This window comes from Capra hircus, chromosome 2 (genome assembly GCF_001704415.2).
Source record: "Capra hircus breed San Clemente chromosome 2, ASM170441v1, whole genome shotgun sequence".
In the NCBI taxonomy this organism is placed as follows: domain Eukaryota; kingdom Metazoa; phylum Chordata; class Mammalia; order Artiodactyla; family Bovidae; genus Capra; species Capra hircus.
The window spans coordinates 73,880,300-73,893,399 of NC_030809.1; the positions used below are offsets into that span (position 1 = coordinate 73,880,300).

Below are 13,100 nucleotides of genomic sequence, written 5' to 3' on the forward strand. Positions count from 1 at the left end.
GAGTTCACGCCCAGGACACATGGCGCAGCCGCGTGCCCGCCTCTCTCGTCACCCGACCCGAAACCAGTCTCTCCCTTCCTCTCCACCACGCCCTTAGCCCAGCCAATCCTAGACCCGGCATGCACTGCGCCGACCTTTTCCTTCCAGCCGACCCCCACCTCTGGGCGCCTCCAAATGACAAGGGGCGCGGAGCATTGTGGTCCCGTCCGCGAGAGCGAGGATGGAGGCAGGAAAGAGAAAGCAAAAGGCTGGACGAGCCGATAGAGCGGTCCCCGCGCACGCGCACGCACGGCGACGGAGGTGAAAAGAGGCGGTGCCTGGTCTACGGCGAGCGGAGTGGGGCGGGGTCGCGCGGCCTTGGCGGGGAGTCCGCGAGCCCGGAGGGGCGGGGGGTGGGTGAGGGAGCGGGCGGAGGAGGAAGTGTCATGGCGTCGGGCCGTGGAGCTTCTTCTCGCTGGTTCTTTACTCGGGAACAGCTGGAGAACACGCCGAGCCGTCGCTGCGGAGTGGAGGCGGATAAAGAGCTCTCGTACCGCCAGCAGGCGGCCAACCTCATCCAGGAAATGGGACAGCGTCTCAATGTGTATCCTTTCTTATTCTTGGCCTTCCGCCGCTCACGCCCTGTCCCTCTCACTACTCGCCCGGTCGCCGGGCCTGGTGCCGCGCGAACATGGCGCCGTCGCCTCGGCCTTTGCTGGGCCTCGGCCGTGCCGTAAGGGAAGGCAGGTTCGGGTTCGGAAGGCCGCGAGCGACCGGCGGAGAGGTGGAGGAGGAGGGGAGACCGGGAATGCGGGCCGGGAGGCTGCGTTGTGTAATCTGTTTGGGGCCGCGCGTGGTGGCGGCGGGGGATGGGAGTGCCGCCCAGACGAGAGGGGACTTTTAGGGATTATGGCAGAAAAGAGGCGGTTGCTTCGACTTCTCGTCCGAGAAGGGCTTGCGAGCTAGCTCTCTCAGCAAATTTGATGGCGGTTTTCTCGTACCTGGGCAGCGCACGGGAGGTCTTTATATTGACAAGGTTTTGTATGGGTGTGCGCTCGCCTGTTTCAACTCTGATTTGGGGTTTAGTCAGCCGTAGCCATTGATCAGTCCTTCTTGGGCTCGCTTAATTTCAATATTAGAGCGAAATGCTCGGCATTTGTTGTTACTGTTAGTATTACCATTTCGGTCTGGAGCCTTTTATAACCGCCAGCCCCCACCCCACCATCCTGTGGGTATTTATTTATTTATTTACTTATTATTACAGTTTGGGGATTGGTTTTGAGTGAACGGGTAGCGTTGGAAAAGGACCGTAGATCGGATATTTTCCTTCAAAATTGTTTTGGAAAGAGATCTTGTTTTTCTCCAGTATTTCCTAAATGTTACGTTCCAGCTCTCAGCTTACAATAAACACTGCGATTGTTTATATGCACAGATTTTACATGCACCATTCTTTCACCAAATTCAGTAGATACGTAAGTACTATTTTATTGCACTATTTTATTGTTTGTTTTTGCTGCAACCAAATTTTAAGGTACGGTCGATACGTAGAAAGGAGTTGGTCGTGGATTTTACTACTGTATTTAGTGTTCCAAGTTAACAGTGAAGGTGAATGGCTTGATGAACATTTTGCTTCAAATGCGCGGTTTCTGGTTCGTTGGTTTGTTAGTTTTTTAATTTGGGATGACAAGCTGCCAGGCTCTGTGTCAGGCTCTGCCGGCTCTTTTGAGCTGAGAGATAAATCAGAAGCATTTCTTTTCTCAAAGAGTGTTTATTACATTTGTATGAATTTAAGTTTTATGTTCGACATTCAAACAATTTCAGGTAGTAGTGTACAATGTGATGGGGAGACGCGGTCATCTGGACGCATATTGTTTCAAATAGTGGGAATTGGGCTTAGTTTAATTGCAACGTTGTTTTGTAAGAATCCTTTGAGAGAACTATTTTGCTTTTTAGAAAAAGTATTTCACTTGTTAACACAATTTAAGTTGTCAAACGTGATTTATCATAGTTTAGCATTAGTTGTCTACTTAAATTTTTGGTGATTTGAATTGTATCTTGCTTCAGACAAAACTATGTCGTGTGTGTGTATAATTAGTTTGAAGTACATCTTACCTTGCAATACTAAAGTACTGATTTGGAACATATGCTGTAAATCTGTGTGTCACAAATTGAGTAGTGGCTTTTAGTTGCAATTTTAAATTATGAAACAGGGCAGTTGGATGTGTACTCTTTTCAGCGAAATAAGCGTACTGTGTTGTACCTGTTAACAAAGAAAACTACATATCATTTAGAAATACTTAACTCTAAGGTAAATATTTTACCTTATTTCTCACCGTGTTTTTTGCTCACAGCTGTTATTTTAGAATGTTACTCTGAAACGTATGTGGAAAAATTGACCATGGAAGACTTCACGCACGGATTATTAGACCTTTTAAGAAAGCAGTTTTTGAAAAGGTTCTTCTTTTGAGTTGGAAGAAAGGAAAAGCTTCATAGTTTGGATTGATTGCTATATTAATCTCTTCTGATTGTAAATCTGACTTGGTTTATCAGATTGGCATATAGGTTTATCTTAGAAACAATATACATTTCTTATATGCATTTTGGTCTCTTGCAGTCTCCATAGCTTCTACTTCTACTTCTCCATCTTTTAAATCTGTGTGATTCTTGTTCTGTTTTTATTTCCCTAGTTATTTCTTGTGCATAGAACTTAGATCGGTGATAGTGTTGGGAAGAGAGAGGAAACCTTTTTGATAGTAATATTTAGATTGAGAGAAATAGCATTTTTATTTAAATTGTCTTCTAAGGCAGTAGTGAACTGATAAATACTAATATGAATATGACTTAAGTAGCCCTGGAAAATACTGGTAGGAGTCACAAATTAAAATAGTTCTGGAAATTCTCTGTGTGGCTGCAGATGCCCATTTGCTTGCTTTTCTACTTCAGTAATGATTTCACTACAAGACTACACTTCTCATTTTGAACCGTCCCTCTTTCATAATTTGTCTCTATGGCCTGTTTGGTATGCTTTAAAGCAAATGCTTACAGCCAAAATTCACAGCTGTAACTTTAAATTGACTGGTGAAGCCCAGGTCGCTGGCATTCTAACTCTTGTTAATTTATTTAAATGCCATCATTTAATAAGAAAGCCAAAGTACTCATTTTTATTACCCTACTTTCTGTCTTATGTGTGTATAAAGGCAAACCTCAATGTTGTACAGAGTTGTTATTAGCAGAATAATTAAAACCTGGTGTTTCTGTTTTGAGAAGTAAATTGCAGTCTTCATTTCTAACCATTGTCTTTTTTACCTTTGCTATTATATCAAAAGTGGTTTTAATATTTGTGTTGGTGCACTTGCAACAATTGCACAGCCTCACTCTTTTATCTTTTTTCCTATTCTTTTAGGGTGAAGGGGGTGGTCTCAAATTGAATGTGAGTCACTTTTAAATTCATATTCTGCCACATTATTGGGAAAAGTTTTCTTATAAGGCTATAATGGAATGTCATAGTAAACTTTAAGTCATTGCAAAGTAAATTAAACACCATTTGGTACATTAAACCAGAACAAGCTTAAATTTAAAGATGTTGGTGATAAAATATATCCGATTTTATAGTAAATATGCCTTCATTATATTAAAATATTTATGTGGCTTTATTTTTTCTCACATTGACAAATTTAAAAGTAAAAAATCCCCTAAAGGTCAGATTGCTCTTGTGTTAAAAATCAGTGTCAACAGAGCTGTCTTTTATCATTATCAGTTTCTCTTTTTAGAAGGTTGGCTTGCTATCAGCAGGAAATGAGTTTTTTACGTAACCTAATTACATAAATCTATCTTTTGCTCACTGGATGCAGTAAAATTTATGTAGTTAAGATTAGTAATTGAAGGATGGCCTTGCTGGATCAAGCTCAAGATGAATCTAGTAAAGTGTATTAAAAAAAACTGTGGAGCCAACAGTGCCTCCAAAGTATATCCTGTGGGAGAGCATTGTCCCCTGTGTCAGTCATAGAGCACATATTGACTCAGCTTCTCCTAGAAACTCTGTTCATTAGTTTGTTTGGTTAGTCAAGCTTACAATGCACTTGTTTCTTGTATTAATTCCAAATCTTATGAGTTCTCTTAAGATGAAGTTGTAAAGAGCACATTCTTAGTATTTTTATTGGTCATTGTCTAGTTTCCTAGCATTTCTCCAGTTCATGGGGTCATTTTAATCTTCTCTTTACTTTCTTTGGATATGTTGCCCCTTTCTTGAACTTCAGCAATTGAAACATTTATGCCAAACTTAAATGTATTTTATTAGTTTAAGGTATCAAATACATGGTTAGTTAAGGGCAGTATTCAGAACTAGTGATTTTTGACTTCTAAGAGTGCATCATCAATGTCATATCTGAGTTTCACTAAATACGTCTAAAATTAGTCAGCTGATAAGCATAAAAGACCTTGTATTTGCTTGTGCTGAAAAATGATTACCACTTTTTTCCTTCAGTCTTAATGATTCTCAGTTGGCTTGGCTCTTGACAATTGATAGCATTTGAAAATTTAGAGATGTTCCTTTAGCATTCTTTTCCTTCTCTGTAAAGACTTAAATGATTTAAAGGAAATCCATTCTTATATCTATCTAGAAAGTTGCCCATAGTCCCAGTTGTTTGTCCTATAATAAAGCATTCTCCCATTCTGATTTTTAATAATTTTGCATCAAAATTTATTCAAGATGGCAGGGCAGGGCTGTCGCATGCAGAATCTTAGTTCTCAGACCAGGGATCAAACCTGGGCCCTCTGTTGGCTGCTAGAGGCAACCATTGGACCACCAGGCAAGTCTGGTGCAAGTTTTTTTTAACAGTAGATTTCATCCAATTTACAGCCACTGTTGCTTACTTATACTAAAATTGCTCATAAAATCACCATAAAAAATGACATTTGTGAAAGAAAACCAACATTTTGGTAGAATTGGTTAGCTAAGGATTTTGTTTAAATTTTTATTGTGAAAGCTGTAAATTTCTGTCAAGCATAGGAATATAAATAAGGTTAAATGTAAAAATTCACCATTACCACCCCTCAGCATTCAGGCTAGAAGGTGAGCACCATAAGGACAAGGGGTGTTTGTTTATCTCTTTTCTTTTTTGGTTATATTCACCATTACCTCACATGAACTAGATATTCAGCAATGGTTTGTAAACAGAACGGATCAAATCTTGCTGTTTCACAGGTGTGTTGAATGAATTCTTCTGCATTTTCTTCTATATACATTCTCCCTATGTAGATACATTTAAAGTGTTTTATTATTTGAAAATTAACAGACACATGCTAAATGAAAATGGTAGAAAAGGGGATATGATAAACCTCCCTTCCAGCTAAGTGTCTAAGCCCCATGCCCTACACCATTTGCTGTTCATTGTTTTTGTGTGCCCTTTCAGAAATACTTTTTGCTTGTGCAAACATTTGTGTGTATCTTTATCTGCAGAGGAAAGGGTTTTTGTTTTTTCACAGGCTTTGGATCCAGCACATAGCAGCAAATATAAAAACATACAGAATTGGACTGATCCCAGTTGGGGACAGATGTGGCTGTTTCTGGAGAAGTAATTTTTAAGGTGGCACTAGAAAAGGATGGTATAGATTTACCTAGTGGTTCTCAGCCAGAGGCAGTTTTGCCCACCACCCATTTAACAATGTTTGGAAACATTTTGGTTGTCACAACTAGGGAAAGGGGTACTACTGATACATAGTGAATAATAGAAGCCAGACATGCTGCCAAACATCTTACAGTGCACAGGGCTGCCCGCTAAAGCCAAGAGGTACCTGGTACAAAACGTCAGTAGTGCTAAGGTTGAGAAAACCATGGGTTAACCGAAAGAGTTAAGGAGACTAAAGCTGTGTTATCCTTACTAGATTAATTTTGAGTGTTTGGTGAATTTTATATGTTCTAGTAAGAAATTGCGTATTCATCTTAATTCCTCAAGGACCTTAAGAACAAAGATCAATTTGTGATCTTTTTCTAATTTAGGGCTTAAGGGAAACATTTTTGATATTCTTAAAATTTAAAGTTTAAATTTAGTTTGCCTTTCTGTGAAGTACTAATATGTTCCTTAGCCTCTTATTTGAGCTTTTTATGAATTTTTTATCATATTAGCAAATATTTTAGTAGTTTGTCTTCTAGTTTTGTTTATGGTGGTTTTTGACATAATTTTTTTTTTGTTATTCAAACATACCAGCCTTTAATTTTGCTTTATTTCATTACTGCTTTTTTTATCTGGTGATAAGTGTCTACTATATTCATTTACTGGTTTCATGGGAAGAGTTTCTTGGGCTTCTGTGTTTTGTTTTTCCTCCTTAGGTTAATTTTGGTGTGTTGTTCTTATATATTTATCTGAAGTTGGTTATCCTCTTATTGCAAATAAGGAAGAAAAGAATCATAAAGGTTAAACACTTTGTCTGAAGTCACACAGCAACAGAGTGACAGAAGCAAAAATCTCACCCAGATCTAGACTCCGTTGTTCATGCAGTTATCACTATTTCTGCCTCAAGTATCTGTTGTTAGGAATCTTTTCATAGCCTTGAAGTTTATCACTGAAAGCAGTATATATAAAGCTTTTGCATTGTGCCAGTAGTGATTCACCAGCTTCGTGCATGAGAATTACCAAAATGTTCCTTTAAAATATGCTTTAGTGAACTATATCTTAAACCCGTGTAATCAGGATACTTGTGGTGAGACCTGGGATCCTCTCTCTTACTGTTAAGGTAACACTGACATCTGCTAAAGTTGAAGATTGTTCATTTTAATTTTGATTTCTCCTCTGTGTCTCATAGTCCATTATACAGTCAGCCCTCTGCATCTGTGGGTTCAACCAACCGTGGATTGAAACTATTTGGGAAAAATTCAACATTTCCAAAAAGCAAAACTTGTGTTTACCCCACACCAGCAGCTCTTAATATTTACATAGGAGTTGTGTTATATTAGGTATTATAAGTAATTTGGAAGTGATTTAAAAAATATAGAAGGATGTAGATAGGATATATGCCAATACTACACCATTTTATATAAGACTTGAGCATCCATGGGTTTTGGAATCTGTGGAAGGGTCCTGGAACCAGTCACTCCTGTGGCTACTGAGCAATAACTGTACAGTGGCCATATATTCTAGGATCTAAATCAGCATGTATTTCAATTCCTTTAGCCGCTAGAATAAAATGTCTTTGAAATCTGAGTGGTTGTTTATATTATAGCTCACTTCTACTTCTGCCTTTAAATTTTGTTTTTTAAGATTTATTTCCTTGGGTGCACCGAGTCTTAGTTGCGGTACTTGGGACTTTTTTTTTTTTTTGCTGTGTGTGGGATCTTTAGTTCTGGCATGTGAACCCTTAGTTGCAGCATGTAAGATCTAGTTCCCTGACCAGGGATCGAACCCTGGGCCCCCTGCATTGGAAGCGAAGAGTCTTCGCCACGGACCACCAGGGACATCCCTGCCTTTTAATTTAATAAGCAGTTAGTCCAAGAATAATCTTACATTCAAAATCCACTAATAATACTGGGAAAGATCTCACTGTATAATATGCACTTCACTTAGGGCAGCTGAAATATTACCCTTCTGAAGAAACAGATGTGGTTACTAAGTTACTTGTCCAGAAAGAAAGCAGCCATTGTGTGATCGGCATTTGAACTCAGATCTTTTGCCTAATCCCATGCTGTTCTCACTTTTGTCTAATACGTTTAAGAAATGTCCCTAATGTGTTTAAGAACTAGGGTGCAGTAACTGTTGATGCTGATGATTTCTAAGGAGATGAGTATACAAGTGAATAATGAAAATACTCAGATTTTTATTTACTTACCGTGTTGTGCAAAATCCAGTGAAATCCACTTTTGAACTAGGTGGGACATTGTTCTTTCAGCCATACGTCAGTCTTGGCGTTTATGCATTGCACATCCCTGCTTTCCCATGTGGTGCATTCCCTTCACTTTTCATGCGGTCCTGACCTGTCAGGTTGCGCAACCAAGCTAAAGTTCCAACTCTGTAAAAACATTCCCCAGATAACGCTGCTCTTTTTTCATTCTCTGACCTTATCCTTTGGGTCTTATTCACATCCTGTTGCATTTTACCTATTTGGTGTCATTTAGTTCTGTAGCATAACTGCATATATGGAATGAAGTGAGTTTCTGTTTTGTTTTGGGGGTCGGTTTTGGCCACATGGCACTTGGGATCTTAGTTCAACCAGGGATCAAACAACTTGTGTCTCCCCCACCCCCCAGAGGAAGCAGGGAGAAAGTGGGTTTTAAAACAATTAAAAATTGTTATAAAATGAAACACAAACATATAAAAGCACTAAATATATAGCTTAGTGAATTATTATAAGGCAGACAACTTTGTAACTATTACTCAAGCAAGGGAGCTTTGATAGTTAGCCCAGAATTGCCTTCATGTGCCCTATCCCAGGGTCAGCCCTGTCCCTCCCTACACAAAGGGACAGAAACTCTACAGTCCTTGACTGTTATTAAAGATTTGACAGGTTTCCTGTCTCAAAGTACAGATTTCCCCTCCATCCCTTTCTTTTACTTGAATTTTGTCTGTTGAAGGACCTAGGACGTTTAACCTATAGAGTCTCCACCTGTCCGAATCTTGCTTATTGTATGCTCATAGTACAGTTTATCGTTTTCCTTTGTTGTTGTTGTTCAGTTGCTCGGTCATGTCCAACTCTGTGCGACCCCACGGACTGCAGCATGCCAGGCTTTCCTGTCCTTCAGTGTCTCCCGGAGCTTGCTCAAATTCATATCCATGGGGTCGGTGATGCCATCCAACCATCTCATCCTCTGTCATCCCCTTCAGCTTCAGCATTAGTCTTTCCAATGAATATTCAAGGTTAAATTCCTCTAGGATTGACTGGTTTGATCTCCTTGCAGTCCAAGGGACTCTCAAGAGTCTTCTCCAGCACCACAGTTCGAAAGCATCAATTCTTTGGCACTCAGCCTTCTTTATAGTACATGACTACTGGAAAAGCCATAGCTTTAACTACAGTGACCTTTGTCGGCAAAGTGTTGTCTTTGCTTTTTAATATGCTGTCTAAGTTTGTCAAGATCTTCCCTGTAGCTCAGATGGTAAAGAATCTGCCTGCAATGCAGGAGACCTGGCTTCAATCCCTGGGTCAGGAAGATGCTCTGAAGAGGGGAACGGCAGTCTACTCCAGTATTCTTGCCTGGAGAATCCCATGGATAGAGGAGCCTGACAGGCTACAGTACATGGGGTTGCAAAGACTTGTACACGGCTGAGCGACTAACACACACACACACAAGGTTTGTCATAGGTTTTCTTCCAAGGATCAAGCATCTTTTAATTTTACGGCTGCAGTCACCATCTGCAGTGAGTTTGGAGCCCAAGAAAATAGTCTGTCTCTGTTAGCAATATTTCACCATCTATTTGCCGTGAAGTCATGGGACCGGATGCCATGATCTTAGATTTTTGAATGTTTAGTTTTAAGCCAGCTTTTTCACTCTCCTCTTTCACCTTCTTCAGGAGGCTCTTTAGTTCCTCTTCGCCTTCTGCCATAAGGGTGGTGTCGTGTGCATATCTGAGGTTATTGATATTTCTCCTGGCAATCTTGATTCCAGCTTGTGCTTCATCCTGCCCAGTATTTCACTTGATGTACTTTGTTCTTGTATTCCCTGAAAATTGCCAGTTGGGTCCAGAAATTTGATCAGACTCATTTAGATCCCTTTGGCAAGACTATCAGTGCTGTTACATTCTTCAATCAGCACACTCCTAATATCTGGTTTCTTTTTGTGGTGTTGATATTCAGTGCCTCGATCCTTTAATTCATTGATACTCTTAACTCTCCATTTCTTCATTTTTAAGCTGTAATATTTTTTATAATGAAATGCTGTGATTCATCTACTATTTGGACACTTGCTGGTACAAGTTTATATGGGAAAGGTAGGATAAATACTTGATTCTTGCCCCGTGTTTACCGCCTTTGTTGAGATAAAATCCCCACACTGTGCTTCACCTTTTGAAAGTGTACAGTTCAGTGGGTTTTGTGTACGTTCATGAAGTTGTGTGCATCAATTTAAGAAATTGTTATTACCCCAAAAAGAAACCCCACATCCTTTAGCCATCTTTTCCCATTCTTCCCCCAGGCCTATTGGACAGTCTCTATAAATGGAATCATTCAGTCTGTGATCCCTTGTGACCGACCTCTTTTACTTAGTACATGATGTTTTCAGGGTTCATCTGTGTTGTACTGTGTATCAGTACTTAATTTATTTTTCATGCTGAACTACCATTATACTACATTTTGTATGTATATTCATCAGCTGATGGACATTTGTGCTGTTTCTGCTTTTTTGGCTGTTATATTACCACTATGAACGTTTATGTGTGTTTTGTGTTTCCACATAAATGTTTTGAAACCAGAACCATGTTTTGGTTGCCCTTGTATTTTCCCAGGAGTAGAATTGCCAGAGTGTATATAATTCCATACCCATATAATCTGGGATAGTTTCCTCAAATATTTTATTATAACAAGATATTTCAGGTTCATCTTGTACTCTTCCTTTTAATCTTCATTCATGCTTAGTTCTGCAGGTAACTTTATTTGTATTGTTCACTTGAAAGTGAAAGTATTGGTTACTCACTCCAACCCTCTGCAACCCCAATAGCCCGTCCAGGCTCCTCTGTCCATGGAATTCTCCAGACAAGAATACTGGAGCAGGTAGCCATTCCCTTCTCAAGGGGGTCTTCCCAGCCTAGAGATTGAACCCAGGTCTCCCGTATTGCAGGCAGATTCTTTACCATCTGAGCCACCAGGGAAGTATTGTTCACTGAGAGTTGAAAATATTAGTCACTCACTTGGGTCCTACTCTGCGACCCCATGGACTGTAGCCTGCCAGGCTCGTTTGTCCACGGGACTTTACAGGCGGGAACGCTGGAGTGGGTTGCCGTTTCCTCCTCCAGGGGATCTTCCTGACCCAGGGATCGAACCCAGGTCTCCTGCATTGCATGCGGGTTCTTTACTATCTGAGCCTTTGGTGCTTATGTTGAAATCTCTGAGTCATTTGTTTGAAGTTCTCTTAAATATCATGGAAACAGTATTGTCTGAATTTTTGCATGATAATAGTTTGTGCCCTTTATACCCATGGTCAATTTGGGGGTGTAAAATACTTGGCTCTTGCTTTCTTTTCTTGAGTATCTTAAATTTATGTAAACTTTTTTCTTTCCTGGTATAAAGCATTGCTGGCAGTTTGGGTGGTGATCTAATTTTCTTTATTTCTTTTTTTTTTTTGGCCTAAGTAGCCCAGGAGTTTATTTTTCCCTTTAAAATCAGTAATCTCAGTACAGTGTGTTTTTGTGTTGGTTGGTCTAGGTTGATATGATCAGGTGTGTGATGTGCTCTTTGAATATGTGGTTTCATATCCTTTTTACTTAGATTTTATGTTACGAATTGATTTTTTAATGTCTGTCTGGAGGTGAGTTAGCTTTTTGGTGTTTTTTAATTGTGGTAAAATATAGCACAAATGTGACATTTAAGCCATTTTTAAACTGTATTAGTTCAGTGGCATTAAGTACATTCACATTGTTGTGTAGCCATCACCACCATCCATCCATCTCTAGAACTTTATTATCTTCACAAACTGAAACCATTCATTAATCAAACTTCACATGTCTCCTTTCCCTCAGCAACCACCATTCTACTTTGTCTATGAATTTCACTCTTTTTGGTACCTCTTATAAGTGGACTTTTAAAATATTTGAACTTTTGTGTCTGGCTTATTTCACTTTACGTAATGTTTTCAAGATTTGTCTTTGTTGTAGCATGTGTCAGAATTCCCTTCCTTTGCTAAAGCTGAGTATGTACCACAAATTGTATTACAATTTGTTGATCCATTTTAATCTGTTAATGGGCAGATGTATAGCTATTATAAACATGAGTGTACAAATTACTCGGTTCCTTACTATCAGTACTTTGGGGTATGTACGCAGATACGCAATTACTGAATCACATTATAATTGTTTTAATGTTTTGAGAAACTGCCATCCTGTTTTCCCCAGCACCAGCACCATCTCATGTTCTAGCTAGTAATGCACACAGATGCTAGCTTCACATCCTCTAAGGCTTACCCTTTTCTGGTTTTCTGATAATAACCATCCTCATGGGTGTGAAGTGATTGAAGTTTTGATTTACAATTTTCTGGTGACTACTGACATTGGACACCTTTTCATGTGTTTATTGGCCATTTAAATGTATTCTTTGGGGAAACATCTATTCAAGTCCTTTGTCCATATTTTAGTTGGGTGTTGTTACTTTATATGAGTTCTTCATATACTCTGAATATTAATCCATTATCAGATATATGATTTGCAAGTATTTTCTCCTGTAGGCCAACTTCTCTTGTTTTCCTGATGCCCAAAAGTCTTTAACTTTGATGACGTGCAGATTACCTATTTTTCTTTTGTTGCTTGTGCTTTTGGTATCATACCCAAGTAATCATTGCCAAATCCAGAATTATAAAGTAATTCCCTTCATCTTCTAAGTTTTAGTTCTTATATTTAGGTCTTTGGTCCATTGTGAGTTAATTTTTGTGTACAGTATAAGGTAAAGGTCTCATTTTTTCATGCAAGTATTCCATTTTCTCAGTACCTTTTGTTGATTTTTTTTTTTTTTTTTTAAAGAAATTGTTTTGTTGCTGTTTTGGCCTCTCTGGGTCTTCATTGCTTTTGTGGAAGTTTCTCTTGTTGTAGAGCACAGGCTCTAGATGCGTGGGTTTCAGTAGTTGCAGCTGCTGCTGCTGCTAAGTAGCTTTAGTCCTGTCCGACTCTGTGCGACCCCACGGACTGCAGCCTCCCAGGCTCCTCCGTCCATGGGATTTTCCAGGCAAGAGGACTGGAGTGGGGTGCCATTGCCTTCTCCGAGTTGCAGCACGAGGCCTCAGTAGTTGTAGTGCTTAGCTGCTGCAGGGCATGTGAAATCCTTCCAGACCAGGGATCGAACCCATGTCCCCTGCGTTGGCAAGTGGATTCTTACCCACTGTGCCATGGGGGAAGTCCCTGAAGTACTTATTTCTAGCATGATTTTTGATGCTACGGGACAACTCTTATAGTTTTTTTCTTACAATGTCTTTGTATGACCTAGATAATTTTTAT

The 13,100-nt window shown here is 39.6% G+C and overlaps 1 protein-coding gene across 5 annotated transcripts in view; it reads left to right on the forward strand.

Moving 5' to 3' along the window:
- CCNT2 (cyclin T2) overlaps positions 344-13,100 on the forward strand; it is a 34,225-nt gene continuing 21,468 nt past the window's right edge. For 4 of the 5 annotated variants that reach the window (XR_001919468.1, XM_018062107.1, XM_018062112.1 and 1 more), the window contains exons 1-2: positions 344-583; positions 1,370-1,451. Coding sequence is in view for 3 of the 5 variants with exons in the window: in XM_018062107.1 (XP_017917596.1) it covers positions 426-583; positions 1,370-1,451 (240 nt within the window). In the remaining 2 variants the exon portion in view is untranslated. Of the gene's footprint in view, positions 584-1,369; positions 1,452-3,389; positions 3,410-13,100 lie in introns of those variants that run through there. The other variant, XM_018062119.1, reaches the window with a different exon arrangement.